Source organism: Salmo trutta, chromosome 7 (genome assembly GCF_901001165.1).
Source record: "Salmo trutta chromosome 7, fSalTru1.1, whole genome shotgun sequence".
NCBI lineage: Eukaryota > Metazoa > Chordata > Actinopteri > Salmoniformes > Salmonidae > Salmo > Salmo trutta.
In genome coordinates, this window is record NC_042963.1 from 2,783,707 (window position 1) to 2,807,867 (window position 24,161).

The following is a 24,161-nucleotide window of genomic DNA, read 5'->3' on the forward strand; positions in this document are numbered from 1 at the left end:
GCTATGTGGTTCGTAAGGTTAGTGTAGCTAACAAATTGTCAGCCAACAGAACATGTAACATAACTTATTTCAAAAGTCATTACTTTATACCATTGGATATCATTTTCTTAACATTTGTCATAATTAGTTAAAGCAATGAATTTGTATCCGCTCTCTTTCGGACTTCAGCTGCATATTTCCCTCCATTTTCTTCAAATCTGAAAAAGTTGTGAAGCCACACCCATTTTCTGAATAATTGCATTTTGGGCCCTAAAAGCACAGAAATATTCAGCCTTTATTTAACTAGGCAAGTCAGTTAAGAACAAATTCTTATTTACAATGACAGGCCTACCACGGCTGAACCCTCCCCTAACCTGGATGACGCTGGGCCAATTGTGTGCCACCTTATGGGACTCCCGATCACGGCTGGTTGTGATACAGCCCGGGTTCGAACCCGGGTCTGTAGTGATGCCTCTAGCACTGCGATACTGTGCCACTCGTATCTACTGCTTGTATACTTAGTATTTTGGCGAATGTAGTAAGAATCTAACTATATCCATACCATGACCAATAAGCATACTACATACTCAATTTATGTCACAAGTAGTAAGGTTAGTGCAGTTAGTATGAGTATTTGAATACAGCTATGGTTTCCATGTGGTTGATGCCATTCCATTTGCTCCAGCCATTTATGAGCCATCCTCCCCTCAGCAGCCTCCACTGACACCAAAGTTTGGCTGACAGTCATTGAGCCAAAAAACGATGTGCCTACGCTTAATACTAGGATATTGCTTGGCTAGGATGATAATGCTTCGAATTTCCATGAAATACATGATTTGGTGACAATTCTAAAATCAGACGCGTTAGCTACAGGCGACAGCCTGGCAATCTGTAGGAATAATTATCGTAAACAAACCTTTGCGTGCTCCAGTTCGAACAGTTTGGGTAAATATTTGGCCAATAATGATGGGGATGACAAGACGAGAACATCGACTTGACAAAAATGTAATTTCTTGTTTTTATCCCGCCTATTTACTTGGTTGCCATGGTTGAAAGTTTAACTCCCACCGGTGTAGCCCGAATAATGAGCTTTGTGATTGGTTCGTATTTCTTCAGTTACCACCAAACCAATTCATGATTGGATATCCTACGTGTCTGTCATAAATGTGATCATACTCTTCCTGCAAAAAGCTAGGTTGCTTTTAGCTGTCAGTGGTGTTTTATGTCGTTTCCATCAACACCGAAAACGCGACAAGTTAGATCATTTTCAAATAAAATAATTTTTACCCCGAGAATTGAATTACATTTACGTCAATGTCAAAAGACAGTCGCCACGATGGACGACGGCGTGGCGCTGGTCAACACCGACTCGGCCCTAGAATTGGACAAGGGCAAGGCGGAGACGGGAGGGAGAGGTCTGGCAGCAATAGCTCTGGATCCTCGCATGGAGGAGGCAAAAGCAGGAATACTCCCATAACCGTTGCCTCGAAGGTAGCTAGCTCTATTTTCAAGTTATACTGTATAATACACAAGCAAAGTAAGACCGCGTTTAGCCAGCCAACAAAAATAAACAAATTTAGCTAAGGGTTTTAGGCTGGGTTTCTGTATAAGCACTTTGTGACATCTGCTGATGTAAAAAGGGCTTTAAATACATTTCATTGATTGATTAACTGATCGAGCGCTAGATAGCTAGCTAACTGGGATACTACTGTCGCTATTCTGTAGCGTTCGTTATGTTGTCGCTAACTCCGCTCAGCTGAAATCCACCGCTATTTTTACCTAGCTAGCTAGCTAAAGTAGCTAATGGTGTGTTGCGTTGCAGGCCCTTTCGATAGGGGTTTTATTCCTTTTGTCCAAAGTATATAATATTTTCTTGTGTCGTTATGTTAACTATACGCTACCGGTCAAATAATATTGAAGACATCAAAACTATGAAATAACACATGGAATAATTTAGTAACCAAAAAATTGTTACACAAATCAAAATATGTCTGAGATTCAAATAGCCACCCATTCCCTTTGACAGCTTTGCACACTTTTGGCATTCTCTCAACCAGTTTCACCTGGAATGCTTTTCCTACAGTGTTGGAGTGACCACATATGCTGAGCACTTGTTGGCTCTGCGGTCCAACCCATCCCAAACCATCTCATTGGGTTGAGGTTGGGTGATTGTGGATGCCAGGTCATCTGATGCAGCACTCCATCACTCTCCTTTCTTGGTCAAATAGCCCTTATGAGCCTGGAGGTGTGTTGGGTCATTGTCCTGTTGAAAAACAAATGATAGTCCCACTAAGCCCAAACCAGATGGGATGGTGTATTGCTGCACAATACTGTGGTAGCCAAGCAGGTTAAGTGTGCCTTGAATTCTAAATAAACCACTACCAGCTAAGCACCCCACACCATAACACCTCCCCCATGCTTTACGGTGGGAAATACACATGTGGAGATCATCCATTCACCCACACCGTGACTCACAAAGACACGGCGTTTGGAACCAAAAATCTCCAATTTGGACTCCTTACCAAAGGACAAATTTCCACCCGTCTAGTGTCCATTGCTCGTGTTTTTTGGCCCAAGCAAGTCTCTTCTTATTGGTGTCCTTTAGTAGTGGTTTCTTTGCAGCAATTCGACCACGAAGGCTGCAATTTCTGTGGCTGGTAACTCTAATGAACTTATCCTCTGCAGTAGAGGAAACTGGGTCTTCCATTCCTGAGGCGGTACTCATGAGAGCCAGTTTCATCATAGCGCTTGATGGTTTTTGTTACAGCACTTGAAGAAACGTTCAAAGTTCTTGAATTTTCCATATTGACTGACCTTCATGTCTTAAAGTAATGATGGACTGTCATTTCTCTTTGCTTATTTGAGCTGTTCTTGCCATAATATGGACTTGGTCTTTTACCAAATAGGGTTGGGCCTCCAGCAAATGACTTTGAAGAGCCTTTTCTAGAATAACCGCCAGAGCTGCAAAATAGAAATTAAATATGATTTAGGCTAGGCCTATTCCACTATCTAAATATGCCATTCTATTGTGTGTTATTTAATTGCCATATAATTTATTTTTACAGCAGCGTGGGGATCCTGTGGGTATCATGTAACCTAATGAATCACACTTTTTCCAGTATTTGGGAGCACGGACTGTAAGCCTTATATTAAGCATTTTGACTGTTTTTGCCAATTCCACTCTATGTAGGCTTGTTAAAGCCATTTGCGTTGCACAACCCCATCACGCAGAGGCTATATCCATATAAATAAATGAGACAAAACTAAATATTGACTAAGTCTTGGCTATAACCTGTCCTGAGTGAAATAACCAAGGGGTTCCAAATGGTCAAGACTATCTATAGCCTATTCTTATTGCCAGATATGTTTTCCCTATAGGCCACTGCATTTGCTTATTCAACTATTTTGTTGACAATTTATTTAGAGGCTATATTTAGAGCCCTGTGAGCTAGGGTCTCTTTAAGGGGAGGCCTATAAAAAGAACAGTTATAAAACACAAATCGAGTTCTAAAATTATTCCGCAAGACACCAGTACCCAAAATGATAGCCTAAATTGCAATGCCTATACGCTGTAGAGGTCGACCGATTAATCGGAATGGCCGATTAATTAGGGCCGATTTCAAGTTTTCATAACAATCGGTAATCGGCATTTCTGGACACCGATCATGGCCGATTATATTGCACTCTACGAGGACACTGCGTGGCAGGCTGACTACCTGTTATGCGAGTGCAGCAAGGAGCCAAGGTAAGGTGCTAGCTAGCATTAAACGCATCTTATAAAAAACAATCAATCTTAACATAATCACTAGTTAACTACACATGGTTGACGATATTACTAGTTTATCTAGCTTGTCCTGCGTTGCATATAATCGATGCGGTGCCAGTTAGTTTATCATTGAATCATAGCCTACTTCGCCAAACGGGTGATTTAACAAGCGCATTCACGAAAAAAGCACTGTCGTTGCACCAATGTACCTAACCATAAACATCAATGGCTTTCTTAAAATCAATACACAAGTATATATTTTTAAACCTGCATATTTAGTTAATATTGCCTGCTAACATGAATTTATTTTAACTAGGGAAATTGTGTCACTTGTCTTGCGTTCTGTGCAACAGAGTCAGGGTATATGCAGCAGTTTGGGCCGCCTGGCTCGTTGTGAACTGTGTGAAGACTATTTGTTCCTAACAAAGACAGCCAACTTCGCCAAACGGGGGATGATTTAACAAAAGCGCATTTGCGAAAATAGAAGAATCGTTGCACGAATGTACCTAACCATAAACATCAATGCCTTTCTTAAAATCAATACACATACACAATACACGGAAGTATATATTTTTTAAACCAGCATATTTAGTTAAAAGAAATCCAGGTTAGCAGGCAATATTAAGCTAGGGAAATTGTGTCACTTCTCTTGTGTTCATTGCACGCAGAGTCAGGGTACATGCAACAGTTTAGGCCGCCTGGCTCGTTGCGAACTAATTTGCCAGAATTGTAGGTAATTATGATATAACATTGAAGGTTGTGCAATGTAACAGGAATATTTAGACTTATGGATGCCACCCGTTAGATAAAATACGGAACGGTTCCGTATTTCACTGAAAGAATAAACGTTTTGTTTTAGAAATGATAGTTTTCGGATTTGACCATATTAATTACCTAAGGCTCGTATTTCTGTGTGTTATGTTATAATTAAGTCTATGATTTGATATTTGATAGAGCAGTCTGACTGAGCGGTGGTAGGCAACAGCAGGCTCGTTAGCATTCATTCAAACAGCACTTTTGTGCGTTTGCCAGCAGCTCTTCGCTGTGCTTCAAGCATTGAGCTGTTTATGACTTCACGCCTATCAACTCCCGAGATTAGGCTGGTGTAACCGATGTGAAATGGCTAGCTAGTTAGCGGGGTGTGCGCTAATAGCGTTTCAATCAGTGACGTCACTCGCTCTGAGACATTTAAGTAGTTGTTCCCCTTGCTCTGCATTTAGAGTGGCATTGTATAAAGTGACTAGTGATCCAGTTATTTAAGTGACCAGTGATTGGGTCTCAATGTAGGCAGCAGCCTCTCTGACTTAGTGATTGCTGTTTAGCAGTCTGATGGCCTTGAGATAGAAGCTGATTTTCAGTCTCTCGGTCCCAGCTTTAATGCACCTGTACTGACCTCACTTTCTGGATGGTAGCGGTGTGAACAGGCAGTGGCTCGGGTGGTTCTTGTCCTTGATGATCTTTTTGGCCTTCCTGTAACATCGGGTGCTGTAGGTGTCATGGAGGGCAAGTAGTTTGCCCCCATTGATGCGTTGTGCCGACCACACCACCCTCTGGAGAGCCTTGCGGTTGAGGGCGGTGAAGTTGCCGTACCAGGCTGTGATACAGCCCAACAGGATGCTCTCGATTGTGCATCTGTAAAAGGTTGTCAGGGTTTTAGGTGACAAGCCACATTTCTTCAGCCTCCTGAGGTTGAAGAGGCTCTGTTGTGCCTTTTTCACCACACTGTCTGTATGGGTGGACCATTTCAGTTTGTCTGTGATGTGTACCCCTAGGAACTTCAACTTTCCATCTTCTCCACTGCTGTCCCTTCGATGTGGATAGGGGGGTGCTCCCTCTGCTGTTTCCTGAAGTCCACAATCATCTCCTTTGTTTTGTTGACATTGAGTGAGAGGTTGTTTTTCCTGACACTACACTCCGAGTGCCCTCACCACCTCCCTGTAGGCTGTCTCGTCGTTGTTGGTAATCATCTGCAAACTTGATGATTGAGTTGGAGGCGTGCATGACCAGTCGTGGGTGAACAGGGAGTACAGGAGGGGGCTGAGCATGCACCCATGTGAGGCCCCAGTGTTGAGGGTCAGCGAAGTGGAGATGTTGTTTCCTACCTTCACCACCTGGGGGCGACCTGTCAAAGTCCAGGACCTAATTGCACAGGGCGGTGTTGAGACCCAGGGCCTCCAGCTTGATGATGAGCTTGGAAGGTACTATGGTGTTAAATGCTGAGCTGTAGTTAATGAACAGCATTCTTACATAGGTATTCCTCTTGTCCAGATGGGATAGGGCAGTGTGCAGTGTGATGGCGATTGCGATCGCATCGTCTGTGGATGTAATTAAACGTTCAAATATGTTGGAATGATGAGTTTCACGCATCATGCATGCTCTGCACTTTATTTGGCTAGTAGGTAAATAGGCCTACATTTGGTGACTCGATGGCTGCATGCCTCCAGAAGGGCATCTTCTGAGGCTGAGGGGTGCTTTTCTGAAGCTGCATGGTGCTGCATGGAGATCACAAGCCTTTCAACTGGGCAGCAGTGTCGTGGCATAATTGCCATTTAATTGCATAATTAGACCACTGCAACAGAGTTGGTGTGAAGTGTGGGAATAAGCTTATGCCCGACTTAGGCTACATTTAACCTCTCCCTTGTTCATTTCGAAGTCCATATGTTCAAGACCCGATTCATATAAATTATTTTAAATTCATATTAACCCCTCCTACAGAATATGCTTTGGCAAAATTTTGAGTTATAAAATCAATGTCAAAATATTCTTTCAAAAAATATTTTGAGTGGCAAAGACTCCAGTGGTCATATATAATTCATAGATCCACCAAACATCTGTTATTATTCTGATACATTTTTCCTGGTATATGCTACTGGTTATGTTTCATTATTCCTGGTATATACTACTGGTTATGATATGCAGACAGAGCCCAGAGAATGGGATGGTGCAATAATGAATTAGTCATATGTTACTGACCGCCTTGATTCGGTCTTATGTAGCAAAATTTGAAATTATTTTTTTACATTGGATAAAAGCAGAGACAGAGCAACAACATTGTATATCATACACTGCATTTGAGGAACAATGGGAAAGTAATTCTGCTTTGAAAGTTGATAAACTTGTAACCCCACTTTTGACAAAATGGGCCTTCAATCATTTTGGTACACCTGCTGGAAAACTCTTCTTTGTCTACACCCATTCAGCATTGTTCACACCCTCTTAAGCTAGCTCCACCCATCTCTTTAAGGATTCACAAGTGAGGCATGTGCTGAACAGTGAGTAGTGTAGTAAAGATTAAGGGTAAAAGTAGTAGCCTACAATAAGGACAAATTCAAGGTGAACAAAGTGTCCGGATACAAATATTTTAAAAATATTAGATGACGCTTACACACTTGTTTAAATCGATGGGTTATGTGAATGAAATGCTATAACCCTCAGCCACATCTTGCTAAGTGGATGGGTCTCTACAGAAGGTGTAAACTCTACAGCGAAATGGTTACTTGCATAGTAGAAATATCAAAAATAGTGTGAATATAACATAATATACAGTATGTACAAAAACAATTACCATACTGGTGATAGATCAGGTATGCATACAGTAAGGGGTAAAGTGGCTGAGCAGCAGGATAAAAAAATAAATAGTAGCAGCAACGTGTCTGTGTGTTTGGAGAGAGTCGTGACTGAAAGTTATTTACTTTAAAGAGCATTTCTCTCTCTGTGGGTCCAACCCCAAGAAGTTTTGGAAAACGGTTAAATACCTGGAGAATAAACCCTCCTCCTCACAGCTGCCCATGTCCCTTAATGTTGATGATGTGGTTGTTACTGACAAGAAGCACATGGCTGAGCTCTTTAATCACCACTTCATTAAGTCAGGATTCCTATTTTACTCAGTCATGCCTCCTTGCCCATCCAACATTTCCTCATCTCCCACCCCTTCTAATGCGACTACAAAGTTTCTCCCTGCAGACTGTCACTGAGTCTGAGGTGCTGAAGGAGCACCTTAAACTTGACCCCCAAAAAACATCTGGGTCAGATGGTTTAGACCCTTTCTTCTTTAACTTCTCTGGGCTAGGTGGGACGAGACCGTCCCACACTATTCAACAGCCAGTGAAATAGCATGGCGCGAAATACAAAACAGCAAAAATCGCAATTTCATTTTCTCAAACAATCAACTATTTTACACCATTTTAAAGATAAGACTCTCGTTAATCTAACCACATTGTCTGATTTCAAAAAGGCTTTACGGCGAAAGCATAAAATTAGATTATGTTAGGACATAAACTTCACAAGAAAATCCACACAGCCATTTTCCAAGCAAGGACATGCATCACAAAAACCAAAAGTACAGCTAAAATATTCACTAACCTTTGATGATCTTCATCAGATGGCACTCATAGGACTTCATGTTATACAATACATGTATGTTTTGCTCGATAAAGTTCATATTTATATCCAAAAACAGCATTTTACATTGGCGCATGATGTTCAGAAAATGTATTCCCGCCAAAACTTACGGTGAATGTCCACATCAATTTACAAAAATACTCATCATAAACGTTGATAAAATTTACAACAGTTATTGAAAGAATTATAGATACACTACTCCTTGACGCAACCGCTTTGTCAGATTTCAAAATAGCTTTACGGAGAAAGCACATTGTTCAATATTCTGAGTACATAGCTCAGCCATCGAAGCAAGCAATACAGCTACCCGCCAAGTTCTGCCATCAACAAAACTCTGAATTAGTATTATAAATATTCTCTTTGCTGATCTTCCTCAGAATGCACTCTGAGGACTCCTACTTCCACAAGAAATGTTTGTTTTGTTCGAAATACTCCATATTTATGTCCAAATACATCCGTTTTGTTCGTGTGTTCAGATCGCTATCCAAAAGCATAACGCGCGAGCGCAGTACCAGAGACGAAAAGTCAAAATGTTCCATTACCGGTCGTAGAAACATGTCAAACGTTGTTTAGAATCAATCCTTAGGGTATTTTTTAACATAAAACGTTGATAATATTCCAACCGGACAATAGCGTATTCATTCCAGGAGAAAAAGAAGGAACGGCGCGCTCACGGGATCGCGCATCACCAAGCCCTTTGTCCTCAGGCAGTCCACTCATTGACTGAGCTACTATTCTCTGCCCAGTAACAGGAGAATGATGAAAAAAACTTTCTGAAGGCTGTTGACAGCCAATGGAAGCCTTAGGAAGTGAAACGTGACCCCACAGACACTGTAGTTTCGATAGGGATTCACAAGAAGAACTACAATTCTCAGATTTCCACACTTCCTGGTTGGATTTTTCTCAGGTTTTTGCCTGCCATGTGAGTTCTGTTATACTCACAGACATCATTCAAACAGTTTTAGAAACTTCAGTGTTTTCTATCCAAATCCACTAATAATATTTGACTCTGGGCACGAGTATTAGGCAGTTTACTCTGGGTTAAGGTTAAGGTTGCTGCCGCTATCATCGCCAAGCCTATCGCTGACCTTTTTAATCTGGTTCTCCTCTCTGGGGAGGTTCCCATTGCTGGGAAGGCAGCCACGGTGCATCCTTTATTTAAAGTGGGAGATCAAGCTGATCCTAACTGTTATAGGCCAATTTCTATTTTGCCCTGTTTATCAAAAGTGTTGGAAAAACGTTCAATAATCAACTGACTGACTTTCTTGATGTCTATAGTATTCTCTCTGGTATGCAATCTGGTTTCCGCTCATGTTATGGATGTGTCACTACAACCTTAAAGGTCCTCAATGATGTCCCCATTTGCATTGATTCTAAGCAATGTTGTGCTGCTGTTTTTATTGACTTGGCCAAAGCTTTTGACACAGTAGACAATTCCATTAGTGTGGGCCGGCTAAGGAGTATTGGTGTCTCTGAGGGGCCTTTGGCCTGGTTTACAAACTACCTCTCAAAGAGTGCAATGTATAAAGTCTGAACATCTGCTGTCTCAGACACTGCCTGTCACCAAGGGAGTACCCCAAGGCTCGATCCTAGACCCCACGCTCTTCTCAATTAACATCAACAACATAGCTCTGGCAGTAGGAAGCTCTCTTATCCATTTATATGCAGATGATAGTCTTATACTCAGCAGGCTCCTCCCCGGATTTTGTGTTAAATGCTCTACAACAAAGCTTTTTTTGTGTCAAAGTTTTCTCTGCCCTTAACCTTGTTCTGAACACCTCCAAAACAAAGGTCATGTGATTTGGTAAGAAGAATGCCCCTCTCCCCACAGGTGTGATTACTACCTCTGAGGATTTAGAGCTTGAGGTAGTCACCTCATACAAGTTCTTGGGAGTATGGCTAGAGTACGGTACACTGTCCTTTTCTCAGCACATATCAAAGCTGCAGGCTAAGGTTACATCTAGACATGGTTTCCTCTATCATAATCGCTTGTCTTTCACCCCAGCTGCCAAACTAACCCTGATTCAGATGATCATCCTACCCATGCTAGATTATGGAGACATACTTTATAGATCGGCAGGGAAGGCTAGATGTTCTTTACCATTCGGCCATCAGATTTGCCACCAATGCTCCTTATAGGACACATCACTGAACTCTATACTCCTCTGTAAACTGGTCATCTCTGTATACCTGTCGCAAGACCCACTAGTTGATGCTTATTTATAAAACCCTCTTAGGCCCCCCCACACCCCCTCTCTGAGATAGCTACTGCAGCCCTCATCCTCCACATACACCTGTTCTTCCATTCACTTTCTGTTAAAGGTCCCCAAAGCACACACATCCCTCGGTCGCTCCTCTTTTCAGTTTGCTGTAGCTTCGACAGGAACGAGCTGCAACAAACACTCAAACCGGACAGTTTTATCTCAATCTCTTCAAAGACTCAATCATGGACAGTTGTGGCTGTTTTGCGTGATGTATTGTTGTCTCTACCTGTATTGTTGTCTCTACTGTCTCTACAGTTGTGGCTGCTTTGTGTGATGTATTGTTGTCTCTACCTTGCCCTTTGTGCTGTTGTTAATGCCTATGTTTTGTGCTGCAACCATGTGTCGCTGCCATGTTTCTGCCATGCTATGTTGTTATCTTAGGTCTCTTTATGCAGTGTTGTGGTGTCTCTTTTGTCATGTAGGTTTTCTCCAATATTTTTATTTCTAATCCCAGCCCCCGTAAGAATTTGTTCTTAACCTTTTATTTAACTAGGCAAGTAATTTAAATAAAACAAAATAGAGGCACTGCAGATGGTGCTGATGACTGGGAACTCACCCCCAGAGATTAACTGGTCCGTCCAAACCATACATGAATAAGGGCATCTATGTTCGGATAGCCTGTTTTTGTCCTGCCCTTGACTTTGGTGCAGGGCAAGTCCATAGTCTCTTCATAGCAAAACTCTTATCAAAAATATGTTTGTCTAGCTGTGTCCAGTTCAGGTGGTATTTGTACAGCACCAGCAATCTCGGACAAAGTGTTCACTCTGGTCTTTCTGAAGCGCTGCTTGATGAGGCCGAAGCACCAGTCGGGGGCAAACTTAGTGTGGCCTGTGATCAGGAAGTGAAGGTCCAGACTGTGGTGGAGCTTGTGCATGGTCCACAAGGCGCAATACCAGAGCACAAACTTTGTTTTTGTTTTGGCTGCTGCAGTTATCACAATTCAGGTCCATGTGTTTCCCCAACTCTGTAGTACGTGAAGAAATGGTGCATATAGTTGATGACTGCCCTGCTGCCTTTTGATTTAAGGCATGTCATCTAGCAATCAAGTGTTGACTTGTGGTATTCCTTTACAGCAGACACCAAACAAGCCACACTGTTAAAATGATGCCGGAGAAGAAGGCAGACGTTTTACGTGTCCCCAACCGATTAAAAAAAAAAAAAAAAGTTTTTTTTTTTTTTTTTGCAGGTAAAAAAACCAAACTTTTTTAAATATATTTTTTAAACTTATTTTGTACATAATGTTGCCGCTACCATCTCTTATGACAAAAAAAACCTTCAGAATATCAGGACTGCGATTACTAACCACAGACAGGCAGAATCCTTTTACTGCTGAACAATATACTGCTTTCTCGGGAACAGGCCCAGATCCCTGTGATTTGCGTGAAGAGGAGGCGGAGAAAAAGGGGCCAGAGGGCGGGCTACCTTCTGAGAATTCGTAGGCGATCGAATAAACCCCGACTTCCTTCCATTCTGCTAGCAAACGTGCAATCTTTGGAGAATAAAATAGATGACCTACCCGGAAGATTAAACTACCAACGGGACATTCAAAACTGTAATATCTTATGCTTTACAGAGTCGTGGCTAAATGACGACACTATCAACATACAGCTGCTGGTTATACCCTGTACCGGCAGGATAGAACAGCGGCGTCTGGTAAGGCAAGGGGCGGCGGGCTATGTATTTTTGTAAATAACAGCTGGTGCACAATTTCTAAGGAAGTCTCGAGTTATTGCTCGCACCAGTGACTAGATCAATAAAAAAGTGGTCAGATGAAGCAGATGCTAAGCTACAGGACTGTTTTGCTAGCACAGACTGGAATATGTTCCGGGATTCCTCCGATGGCATTGAGGAGTACACCACATCAGTCATTGGTTTCATCAATAAGTGCATTGACGACGTCGTCCCCACAGTGACCGTACATGCACACCCAACCAGAAGCCATGGATTACTGGCAACATCCGCACTGAGCTAAAGGCTAGAGCTGCCACTTTCAATGAGTGGGACTCTAACCTGGAAGCTTATAAGAAATCCCGCTATGCCCTCTGAACCATCAAACAGGCAAAGCGTCAATACAGGACTAAGACTGAATCGTACTACACCGGCTCTGACTCTCGTCGGATGTTTTTAATTTTTTATTTTTTATTTAACCTTTATTTAACCAGGTAGGCCAGTTGAGAACAAGTTCTCATTTACAACTGCAACTTGGCCAAACAACAGTTACACATGGGATAAACAAACGTACACTCAGTAACACAATAGAAAAGTCTATATAGTGTGTGCAAATGTAGTAAGATTAGGGAGGTAAGGCAATAAATAGGCCATAGTGGAGAAATAATGACAATTTAGCAATTAAACATTGGAGTGATAGATGTGCAGATGATGATGTGCAAGTAGGGATACTGGGGTGAAAAAGAGCAAAAATAAATAATATGGGGATGAGGTAGTTGGGTGGGCTATTTACAGATGGGCTATGTACAGGTGCAATGATCGGTAAGCTGCTCTGACAGCTGATGCTTTAAGTTAGTAAGGGAGATATGAGTCTCCAGCTTCAGTGATTTTTGCAATTTGTTCCAGTCATTGGCAGCAGATAACTGGAAGGAAAGGCAGCCAATGTAGGAGTTGTCTTTGGGGGTGACCAGTGAAATATACCTGCTGGAGCGCGTGCTACGGATGGGTGCTGCTATGGTGACCAGTGAGCTGAGATCAGGCGGGGCTTTCCCTGCAAAGACTTATAGATGACCTGGAGCCAGTGGGTTTGGCGACGAATATGTAGCGAGGGCCAGCCAACGAGAGCGTACAGGTCGCAGTGGTGGGTAAGTATATGGGGCTTTGGTGACAAAACGGATGGCACTGTGATAGACTACATCCAATTTGCTGAGTAGAGTTTTGGAGGCTATTTTGTAAAGGACATCGCCGAAGTCAAGGATCGGTTGGATAGTCAGTTTTACGAGGGTATGTTTGGCAGCATGAGTGAAGGATGCTTTGTTGCGAAATAGTATTGCTACACAGTTGTCTTTTATTGATGGCGGCTATGATATCGTTTAGGACCTTGAGCGTGGCTGAAGTGCACCCATGACCAGCTCGGAAACCACATTGTATAGCGGAGAAGGTACGGTGGGATTCGAAATGGTTCGTGATCTGTTTGTTAACTTGGCTTTCGAAGAGTTTAGAAAGGCAGGGTAGAATAGATATAGGTCTGTAACAGTTTGGGTTTGGAGTGTCACCCCATTTGAAGAGGGTGATGACCGTGGCAGATTTCCAATCTTTGGGGATCTCGGATGATATGAGAGGTTGAACAGGTTTGTAATAGGTCTTGCAACAATTTCAGTTGATAATTTTAGAGAGGGTCCAGATTTTCTTGCCCAGCTAATATGTAGGGGTCCAGATTTTGCAGCTCTTTCAGAACATATGGCTATCTGGATTTGGGTGAAGGAGAAATAGGGGAGGCTTGGGCAAGTTGCTGTTGGGGGTGTAGAGTTGTTGACCGGGGTAGTGGTAGCCAGGTGGAAAGCATGGCCAGTCGTAGAAAAATGCTTTTTGAATTTCTCGATTATCGTAGATTTATCGGTGGTGACAGTGTTTCCTAGCCTCAGTGCAGTGGGCAGCTGGGAGGAGGTGCTCTTATTCTCCAAGGACATTACAGTGGCCCAGAACTTTTTGGAGTTTATGCTACAGGATTCAAATTTCTGTTTGAAAAAGCTAGCCTTTGCTTTCCTAACTGCCTGTGTATATTGGTTCCTAACTTCCCTGTAATGTTGCATATCGCGGGGGCTAATCGATGCTAATGCAGTACGCCACAGGATGTTTTTGTGCTGGTCAAGGGCAGTCAGGTCTGGAGTGAACCACGGGCTATATCTGTTCTTCATTTTTTTAAATGGGGCACACTTATTTAAGATGGTGAGGAAAGCACTTTTAAAGAATAACCAGGCATCCTCTACTGATGAGGTCAATATCCTTCCCGTATACCCGGGCCAGGTCGATTAGAAAGGCCTGCTCGCTGAAGTGTTTTAGGGAGCGTTTGACAGTGACGAGGGGTGGTCGTTTGACCACGGACCCATTACGGACGCAGGCAATGAGGCAGTGATCATTGAGATCTTGGTTGAATACAGCAGAGGTGTAGGATGATATCTATGTGGGTGCCCGTGTTTACGGATTTAGGGTTATACCTGGTAGGTTCCATGATAATTTGTGTGAGATTGAGGGCATCTATCTTAGATTGTAGGATGGCCGGGGTGTTAGGTCACCTAACAGTACGAACTCTGAAGATAGATGGGGGGAACTTAATTCACATATGGTGTCTAGGGTACAGCCGGGGAGCTGAGGGAGATCTATAACAAGCGGCAACAGTGAGATACTTATTTCTGGAAAGGTGATTTATTTCAAAAAAAGGAGAAGCTTGAATTGTTTGGGCACAGACCAAACACAGCCTGCAGAATTCTGTCATGCTCTATCTCTGCAGTAGATTGCAACTCCACCCCCTTTGACAGTTATATTTTGGCAGATTCAGACACGGATTCAGACACGGCTAGGACATCAGGGTTGGCGGAGGGCTTGCAAACCATTACAGACTACAAAGGGAAGTTCAGCCGAGAGCTGCCCAGTGACATGAGCCTACCAGATGAGCTAAACTACTTCTATGCTCGCTTCGAAGCAAATAACACTGAAACATGCATGAGAGCACCAGCTGTTCCGGAAGACTGTGTGATCACACTCTCCGCAGCCGACGTGAGTAAGAACTTTAAACGGGTTAACATTCACAAGGCCGCACAGCCATTTGCATACAAATTCAGAGGATACAATCTCTATTGCACTCCACACTGCCCTTTCCCACCTGGAAAAAAAGAACACCTACAGTTGAAGTCGGAAGTTTACATAATCGTTTTTCAACCACTCCACAAATTTCTTGTTGACAAACTATAGTTTTGGCAAGTCGTTTAGGACATCTACTTTGTACATGACACAAGTCATTTTTTCAACAATTGTTTACAGACAGATTATTTCACTTATAATTCACTGTATTACAATTCCAGTGGGTCAGAAGTTTACATACACTAAGTTGACTGTGCCTTTAAACAGCTTGGAAAATTCCAGTAAATTATGCCATGTTAAGAAGCTTCTGATAGGCTAATTAACATAATTTGAGTCAATTGGAGGTGTACCTGTGGATGTATTTCAAGGCCTACCTTAAAACTCAGTGCCTCTTTGCTTGACATTATGGGAAAATCTGAGGAAATCAGCTAAGACCTCAGAAAAAAATTGTAGATTGCAATTTCCAAACACCTGAAGGTACCATGTTCATTTGTACAAACAATAGTATGCAAGTATAAACTCCATGGGACCACACAGCCGTCATACCGCTCAGGAAGGAGACGCGTTCTGTCTCCTAGAGACAAACGTACTTTGGTGCGGAAAGTGCAAATCAATCCCAGAACAACAGCAAAGGACCTTGTGAAGATGCTGGAGGAAACGGGTACAAATGTATCTATATCCACAGTAAAATGAATCCTATATCGACATAAGCTGAAAGGTCGCTCAGCAAGGAAGAAGCCACTGTTTGCAACTGCACATGGGGACAAAGAGTGTACTTTTTGGAGAAATGTCCTCTGGTCTGATGAAACAAAAAAATAACTGGCCATAATGACAATCCTTATGTTTGGAGGAAAAAGGGGGAGGCTTGCAAGCCGAAGAACACTATCCCAACCGTGAAGCACGGGGGTGGCAGCAGCATGTTGCGGGGGTGCTTTGCTACAGGAGGGACTGCTGTACTTCACAAAATAGATGGCTTCATGAGGAAGGAAAATTATGTGGATATATTGAAGCAACATCACAAGACATCAGTCAAGAAGTTAAAGCTTGGTCGCAAATGAGTCTTCCAAATGGACAATAACCCCAAGCATACTTCCAAAGTTGTGGCAAAATGGCTTAAGGACAACAAAGTTAAGGTATTGGAGTGGCCATCACAAAGCCCTGACCTCAATCCCATAGAAAAGTTGCGTCAGGAGGCTCTGTCAGGAGGAATGAGCCAAAATTCACCCAACTATTGTGGGAAGCTTGTGGAAGGCTACCCAAAACGTTTGACCCAAGTTAAACAATTTAAAGGCAATGCTACCAAATACTAATTGAGTGCATGTAAACTTCTGACCCACTGGGAACGTAATGAAAGACATAAAAGCTGAAATAAATAATTCTCTCTACTATTATTCTGACATTTCACATTCTTAAAATAAAGTGGTGATCCTAACTGACCTAAGACAATACAGGGAATTTTTACTAGGATTAAATGTCAGGAATTGTGAAAAACTGAGTTTAAATGTATTTGGCGAAGGTGTATGTAAACTTCCGACTTCAACTGTACATGTCTAAACAAAATACCCCAGATATGCTGTTAGCTAGCTAGCTGACGTTAGATGGCCGGTTCGCTAGCTAACATTATGTCACCCCTTTATTTTATGAATGTGAGATTTATAGTATATATTTTTTTATTTTATCCCCAAAAATTTGGGGTGAGATGAACCTGCCAAAACTCTGAAAGGTATTATTGTACGTCAGAATTGCGACACACGATTGTTTCAAGCCTAAAATGTTAGTCCGTTATCGTAACATGGTGTTTGTATGATCATAGATGAAATTTCACGTTTTACGTTTCAGGTTTCACACATGGCTTTTCTTACGATCCTAACGATACGTGCGTTCAACCTTTTTGGCAGCTGTCTGCCTCCATAGATTTTGGCCGACATTGAATTTTTTTTTTGCAATGCTTTGTCAACATGTGGCAATACATTGTCAGCTGACATATACCAGTTGATACAATTAAAACAGTCAAATTCTTCACTATGTAGTGTTATGTCAGTCATTAGGAAAAAACATAATTCACTGGAGCTGTGGATGTACTTTCTATAGATGGGTGTGCTGAGGTTATTGCTCTGATAAAAAGTAAAAATTCTTAATAGATCCTGTTCAGTCATTCTTCCATTGCTAAGGGTTGATTTTTAGGCATGGCATTGTTTTCTAGAAGAATCCCTGCTCACACTAAATGTCTTGCTGCGTACCTCGTATGCTCGTAGCAAAGCTTATTTTGAGACTGTTACTCATTTGGCACAAAGTTCCAGGTGGCCAATGTGGGTTTGTGTTTTTCCTCCAGCCTTGTATGATTCATTGCAGGCGGACCATGTGTGGGTTTGTGTTTTTCCTCCAGCCTTGTATGATTCATTGCAGGCGGACCATGTGGGTTTATGCTTTTCCTCTAGCCTTGTATGATTCATTGCAGGCGGACCATGTGGGTTTGTGCTTTTCCTCCAGCCTTGTATGATTCATTGCAGGCAGACCATGTGGGTTTGTGCTTTTCCTCCAGCCTTGTATGTTTCATCCACTGCCAAGTCCAATCGGATGCTGCTGAGCCTCAGCCTCTGGCTAATGCAGGCTTACATTAGCACACTCCTTGAGCCTGCAGCCACACTCATTTCTTGCAGTGGAGGACGGGGGCTGAGGGGCAGGCCTGCTGTGTGCGTGCACATGACTGCACAGTGCTGAGGGAGAGCGGGGGCTGCGATGCTGTGAGATGAGAGGAGCTGTAAACACAGGAAGCAGTGCAGAGGAAAGGAGAGGAGACCCGGGTGAGTGGCAGGAAGGCAGACGGACAGCAGCAGCAGAGGGGCTGGATGCTAGCTCAGCACAGTGCTCTGAGCTCAGCCCTGATTTACAAACAGAGCAGACAGGATTGACAGCCCACTAAGCACCTGGCTGTCTCAATTACCATTTGTGGTGAAGTTGACACAGCTGGGCAAGTTGCTATAGAAGTGCTAGCTACACACTGTCTATTTTGATCCTGCTGTCAGATGATGATGTCACCTATCACAAGTGGCAATGCTGGGGAAACAGGTTGGCTGAAGTTGGCTGAAGTGGGCTGCAAAAGTATGTCAGGGGCGGATAAGGACGAGGAACCTGCTTACAGACTCTACTTCTATTCTGTATGTATTTTCTAATCCATCTCTTTCTTTCTCTTCACTCCCCCACTCGTTCTGCATGCGTCTGTTTGTAAACCTGCTTTTTAAAAGGGTATCGCTTTTAAAACTACACCAAGCTCTTCCCTGTGTGCATGTAGAGGCTGTCTGTGACCGAGTTGCATAACAAGACTGTGTATTCTCCATCTTAAATGGAGAAGTGCTGAAATAAACAACCTGCACTGTCTACCATAGTCAAGACCAGGTGGCAGCAGCTGATTTAAGTGGATCAGGAGAGCCTTTCCGTAAGCCTTGCCTACCTCAGGCTGTACAGCTAGGAGTCAGTCAAGATAGGCTTCCCTTCATGTCAAGAGTCATCTGTGATAAGATGGCTGCCAAGCCCATGAAACGGTGTTAATATTTACTGTCAGCTGGGCGACGCATTTGCTATGATGGTAACGTAGCTTGCTATTTGTTCATTTCAGTGGGATTTGGCTACTCTGTTTGATGTGCAGCCTAGGGATGTTGGTGCTTGATCCTATTGTCCTTATGCTTTTCTGGTAAGAGAATGAAGCTGGGCATTTCCACCTAAAAGGACCCATGAGCACCAACATAGAAGCGTGTCAAATTGGATCTTAAATTAAAACGAGGAGTGTAGGCTTGGCCACGAGATGGTTTTTCAATACCATCAATACTGTTGAAACTATTTCTTTGAAGTTTTTCAATAGATTTTTATATTTGTAGCTGCTTTTTAGATAAATACCTGCAGTCAACTTGTACAATACATAAGGAGATAAAGCAGATCACGTTCTTCATTTCAACTGTCACATTGTTTTACATTATGAAGCGTTCGTAGTTCCCCAGAACAGTTGGGCCAGTCACGTGTTTGTTTGTAAATGGCACAACGGGAAAAAGTGGGAGCAAATCATATTTCATTTGTCACATGCGCTGAATACAACAGGTGTATTCAGCGCAAGCCCTTAACCAACCCTTAACCCTTAACCAACAATGCAATTTTACGAAAATCGGAGTTAAGAAACTATTTACTAAATAAACTAAAGTTTAAAAAAAAGTTAGACAATATAATAACAATAGCAAGGCTATATACAAGGGGTACCGAGTCAATGTGTGGGGCTACAGGTTAGTCAAGCTAATTGAGGTAATATGTACATGTAGGTAGAGGTAAGGTGACTATGCATGGATAATAAACCGCGAGTAGCATCAGTGTAAAAAAAAGTGCAAATAGTCCAGGTAGCCATTTGATTAATTGTTCAGCAGTCTTATGGCTTGGGGGTAGAAGCTGCTAAGGAGTCTTTTGGACCTAGACTTTCACTCTGGTACCGCTTGCCGTGCGGTAGCAGAGAGAACAGTCTAATACTTGGTTGGCTGGTGTCATTGACAATTTTTGGGGGGCCTTCCTCTGACACTGTCTAGTATAGAGGTCCTGTATGGCAGGTAGCTTGATGTACTGGGCCATACTAACCTGTCTCACGACGGTCTAATCCCAGCTCACGTTCCCTATTAGTGGGTGAACCATCCAACGCTTGGTGAATTCTACCTTCTGTAGCGCCTTAGTCAGATGCCGAGCAGTTGCCGTAGCAGGCGGTGATGCAACCGGTCAGGATGCTCTTGATGGTGCAGCTGTAGAACTTTCTGAGCATCTGCGGACCCATGACAAATATTTTCAGTCTCCTGAGGGGTAATAGGCGTTGTCGTGCTCTCTTCATGACAGGCTTGGTGTGTTTGGATCATGATAGTTGACGAGGGTCTTGCTGTCACCTCTGGTCAGCGGAATTCCCTCATCTGTTAGCCATTGTGGCCTTCATCATGGGCCCTTCTCTGATGATAAAAGGCTAATTTTACCATCCTTTCAGAATTTTTTCCCTCTCTTATTGATGTCATCCTTTCTCTTAATTCTCTTAAGGTAAGTATTTCTTATTGCAGCTTAAATAAACATTCATGGTTTTGTACTTAAGTACTGCCTGTGTTGAGCACAAGGAGCTGTGGGCTTCTGCTATGGTGATGGTGGACCTCTGTGGACAGGTTGCTCAGGTGTGTTTGTGTGTCATGCAGGAAGCCACAGAAGCAGATAACAGCCAGCCTCGCTGTCTTGTAGTATTAGGCCTTGGCCTTGGCCTGCTGAACACCTCAGACATTTTGGGCATCAGCAGATTGAATCTGAAATGCATAAAGAACAAAGATTGCAACCATGTTTGTTGTCATTTACTGGACATGTTGAATTTTGGAGTACTTAGCATAGCAATCTAGAGCCACTACCTGTTCCAGGTGCTGGACAAGCCCCTGGTAACCTCGCAGGAAGTGGTCCAGTGCACGCAATAGGTGTCCTACCCATCGGGTTCTGCCAATTCTGGTGGGCACCAGTGGTGTGTGCCCAAGAGCCTGGAAGCTGTTTACCAGGTTTGCCCTGTTCAGTGGACAGGTGTGGTAGAAGGTGTAGAGCCCACTGAGGAGATCTTCTACTTTCTGAAACATCACGTTGGACCGGATGGCATCAGAAAAGGTCATTTCGAGGCAGTGTGCTATACAGTGGATGCCGATTTGATGTAGGCCCTGTCCCCCTTCAGCCGGCTGACCACACCATTCTTGGCTCCGGTCATCATAGCAGCTCCATCTGTTCCCAGAGCGACCAACTTGCTCACACACTCATCACACACTCCCTCCATGATGGCACTGATGGCGTTGCTTATGTGTGCCGCGTCTGCCTTCTACACCGACTTGATGCCAAAAAACTTTGACTCGATCTTGCCCGTGTGACAGAATCTGACAAACTAACTCCTCTTTCACAGAACTGTCTGTGGAGCCATCTGACATGATGGAGAGAAATGTTGTGTTTTTCAGATTCTCTCTGTTGTTTCCCTCCACCTCTGCAATATGGTGCATAAACTCTTTGGCCTGCTTCTCATTTCTATATGTTGAGCCCACAGTGATTCTTTTTTCATCCAAAATGCAAAAATCAAACATCAAATTCATTGAAATATACAATCAGGTTATCCAATATAGCTGCCACTTGATTGTGCTAAATTTGCCTTCTACCCTTTGTTTACTTAAGGATCAACACTATATAAGGCTGGTAAAGTAAATTGTGTCACAATGCTTTAAAATGTATACAGCATCTGGAGACAAACATTAAAATAGAACATTACAGAGCCATAGGAAAGCATGGAGATCCATGTCAGCATCATTAGGCCTATCATTTTATTGTATTTATACACTATTTTGAGGTGAACCAAAGCTTATCAAGAGCTGAGAAATAACCGACTACTGGACCACGTCTGTTAAATGGACTTGAAAAAACTAGCTACAAAAGTACTAGTCTAGCTACAAGAGTAACAACATTTTCACTTACTCGCACATCCACTGGAAGTCAGAAAGTGGTCTCACCTTCATGCCATTGGCAAGTACAGTCCTAAACAGTATCTTTGTGCTGTTCTGCTCTGACATTGCCATTAGCGCAGTCACAGAGGGTGTCAAGAGGAGAGGCTCCGATTGAGCCCGGGACACAGACACGTAGGCAATGTGACACTTTCTGTGTTCATGGTCACGAACGTTCTCCAGCGTCATCGTTTTATTTCCGATGACATGATTTGTTTCTTCTTTTATCTTTAGCATACTGGCGACACACAGAACAACTCCACCACAGCCTCAGCATCATACTGTAGCCAGCCTCTTCAAACTCCTTTATCTCCAAACCTCCATTTCTCACAATTTTTTTTTTTTTTTATGTGATTCGTCCTGCTTTTCGTCGGTGGGTTTTCGTTTCAAAGGTTGGCTTACTCCAGGTAAATGCTGCCACATAAGAGCTATTTAATGAACGGTAGCTAGCAGCAGACCCGTGGCAAGTGAGCGGTGTCGAGTAGCTGGTGTCCCGTACGGTAAACAGTGCCGTGAAACTAGGCGCACTAGAGACTGTCTGTGGCTGGCAAACATGAATAATTTCCTCCGAGCAATCATGCCAAATATTTTATTACTTTACTATTTTGGTACAAACGTTTACCCGCCAATGTGTCGGATAGCCTTCTGAGATTTACTCACCAAATGGAAAATCTATCCGCATTTGATGCTTGGCGGGTGTTAATTTCGAACCCTGACGTTAACACTAAAAGCTTATTACCTAAAATGGTTCAATTGAAAGTGTGGGTTCACACCTCCAATCCAGATGTGTTGGTCATTACTGAGACATGGTTGAATACTGATGTTAACCTTTCTGGTTATAACCTTTTTTGGCAAAACGGATCTTCCAAAGGTGGGGGAGTGGCAGTCTTGACCATGGATCACCTTCAGTGCTCGGTTGTCTCTACCAAGTCTGTCCCCAAACAATTTGATTTGCTCCTTTTAAGCATTCAACTTTCAAATAACTCTTTGTTGACTGTTGCTGGGTGCTATCGTCCTCCATCAGCACCGGCCTGTACCCTACCTGCTCTAAGCTCTCTCCTGGCCCCTTACTCTGTCTGAATTTGTCCTGCTAGGTGACCTAAACTGGGACATGCTTAAACCACCTGACCAAGTCCTAAAGCAATGTGGCTCCCTAAATCTTTTTCAGATTATTACCAATCCCACAAGGTATGACTCCAAACACACAGAAAAGGCTACTCTCCTTGATGTTATCCTCACAAATAATCCTGATGGGTATCAGTCTGGTGTTTTCTGTAATGACCTTAGCGATCACTGTTTCACAGCCTGTGTTCGTAATGGCTGCTCAGTGAAACGACCTGTCCTGATTTGTCATATACGCTTGCTAAAATTTTTTAATGAGCAAGCCTTCCTTCATGAACTGACCTCTGTAAAATGGTATAGAATCAGCTTGATCCCCTCTGTCGAAGACGCTTAGACCTTTTTTAATATTTTCAGTGGTATTAACAAACACGCCCCAATAAATGAGAATTAAAAACAGGTTCAGTCCCCGGTTCGACTGTGATCTGGCAGAGTTACTCCACCTCAAGAATAGCATTTGGCGAAAGGCTCGGCACACGCATACTCAGGCTGATGAGAAATAAGTGCACCCAGGCTATCCGGAATGCCAAAGTTAGTTACTTTAAGGAGCAGTTCTCTCTCTGTGGGTCCTAACCCAAAGAAGTTCTGGAAAACTGTTAAAGACCTGGAGGATGAACCCTCCTTACAGCTGCCCATGTCCCTTAATGTTGTATTTGTTACTGACAAGAAGCACATGGCTGAGCTCTTAAATCACCACTTCATTAAGTCAGGATTCCTATTTGACTCAGCCATGCCTCCTTGCCTGTCCAATATTTCCTCATCTCCCACTCCTTCTAATGTGACTATTACCGATGCTTTTCCCTCTTTTTATTCTTCCCCGCTACAAAGTTTCTCCCTGCAGGCAGTCACTGAGTCTGAGGTGCTAAAGGAGCTCCTTAAACTTGACCCTCCAAAAAACATCTGGGTCAGATGGTTTAGACCGTTCTTTAAGGTTGCTGCCCCTATCATCGCCAAGCCTATCTCCAACCTTTTATAACCTCTCTCTCCTTTCTGGGGAGGTTCCCACTGCTTGGAAGGCAACCACAGTTCGTCCTTTATTTAAAGTGGGAGATCAAGCTGATCCTAACTGTTATAGGCCTGATTCTATTTTGCGCTGTTTATCAAAGGTTTTGGAAAAACTTGTCAATAATCAACTGGCCGGCTTTCTTGATGTCTATAGTATTCTCTCAGGTATGCAATCTGGTTTCTGCTCAGGTCTTTGCCCTGGTTTGCTTACTACCTCCAAAGAGTGCAGTGTATAAAGTCAGAACATCTGCGGTCTCAGCTACTGCCTGTTACCAAGGGGGTACCCCAAGGCTT

At 43.0% G+C, this 24,161-nt stretch overlaps 1 protein-coding gene across 2 annotated transcripts in view; it reads left to right on the plus strand.

Moving 5' to 3' along the window:
• Window positions 1–1,162: 1,162 nt before the first annotated feature.
• Window positions 1,163–24,161, plus strand: part of scaper (S-phase cyclin A-associated protein in the ER) — a 133,531-nt gene continuing 110,532 nt past the window's right edge. For both annotated transcript variants that reach the window (XM_029757625.1, XM_029757627.1), the window contains exon 1: window positions 1,163–1,470. In XM_029757625.1, the coding sequence (XP_029613485.1) occupies window positions 1,294–1,470 (177 nt within the window). In that variant the 5' untranslated portion in view covers window positions 1,163–1,293. The remainder of the gene's footprint in view (window positions 1,471–24,161) is intronic.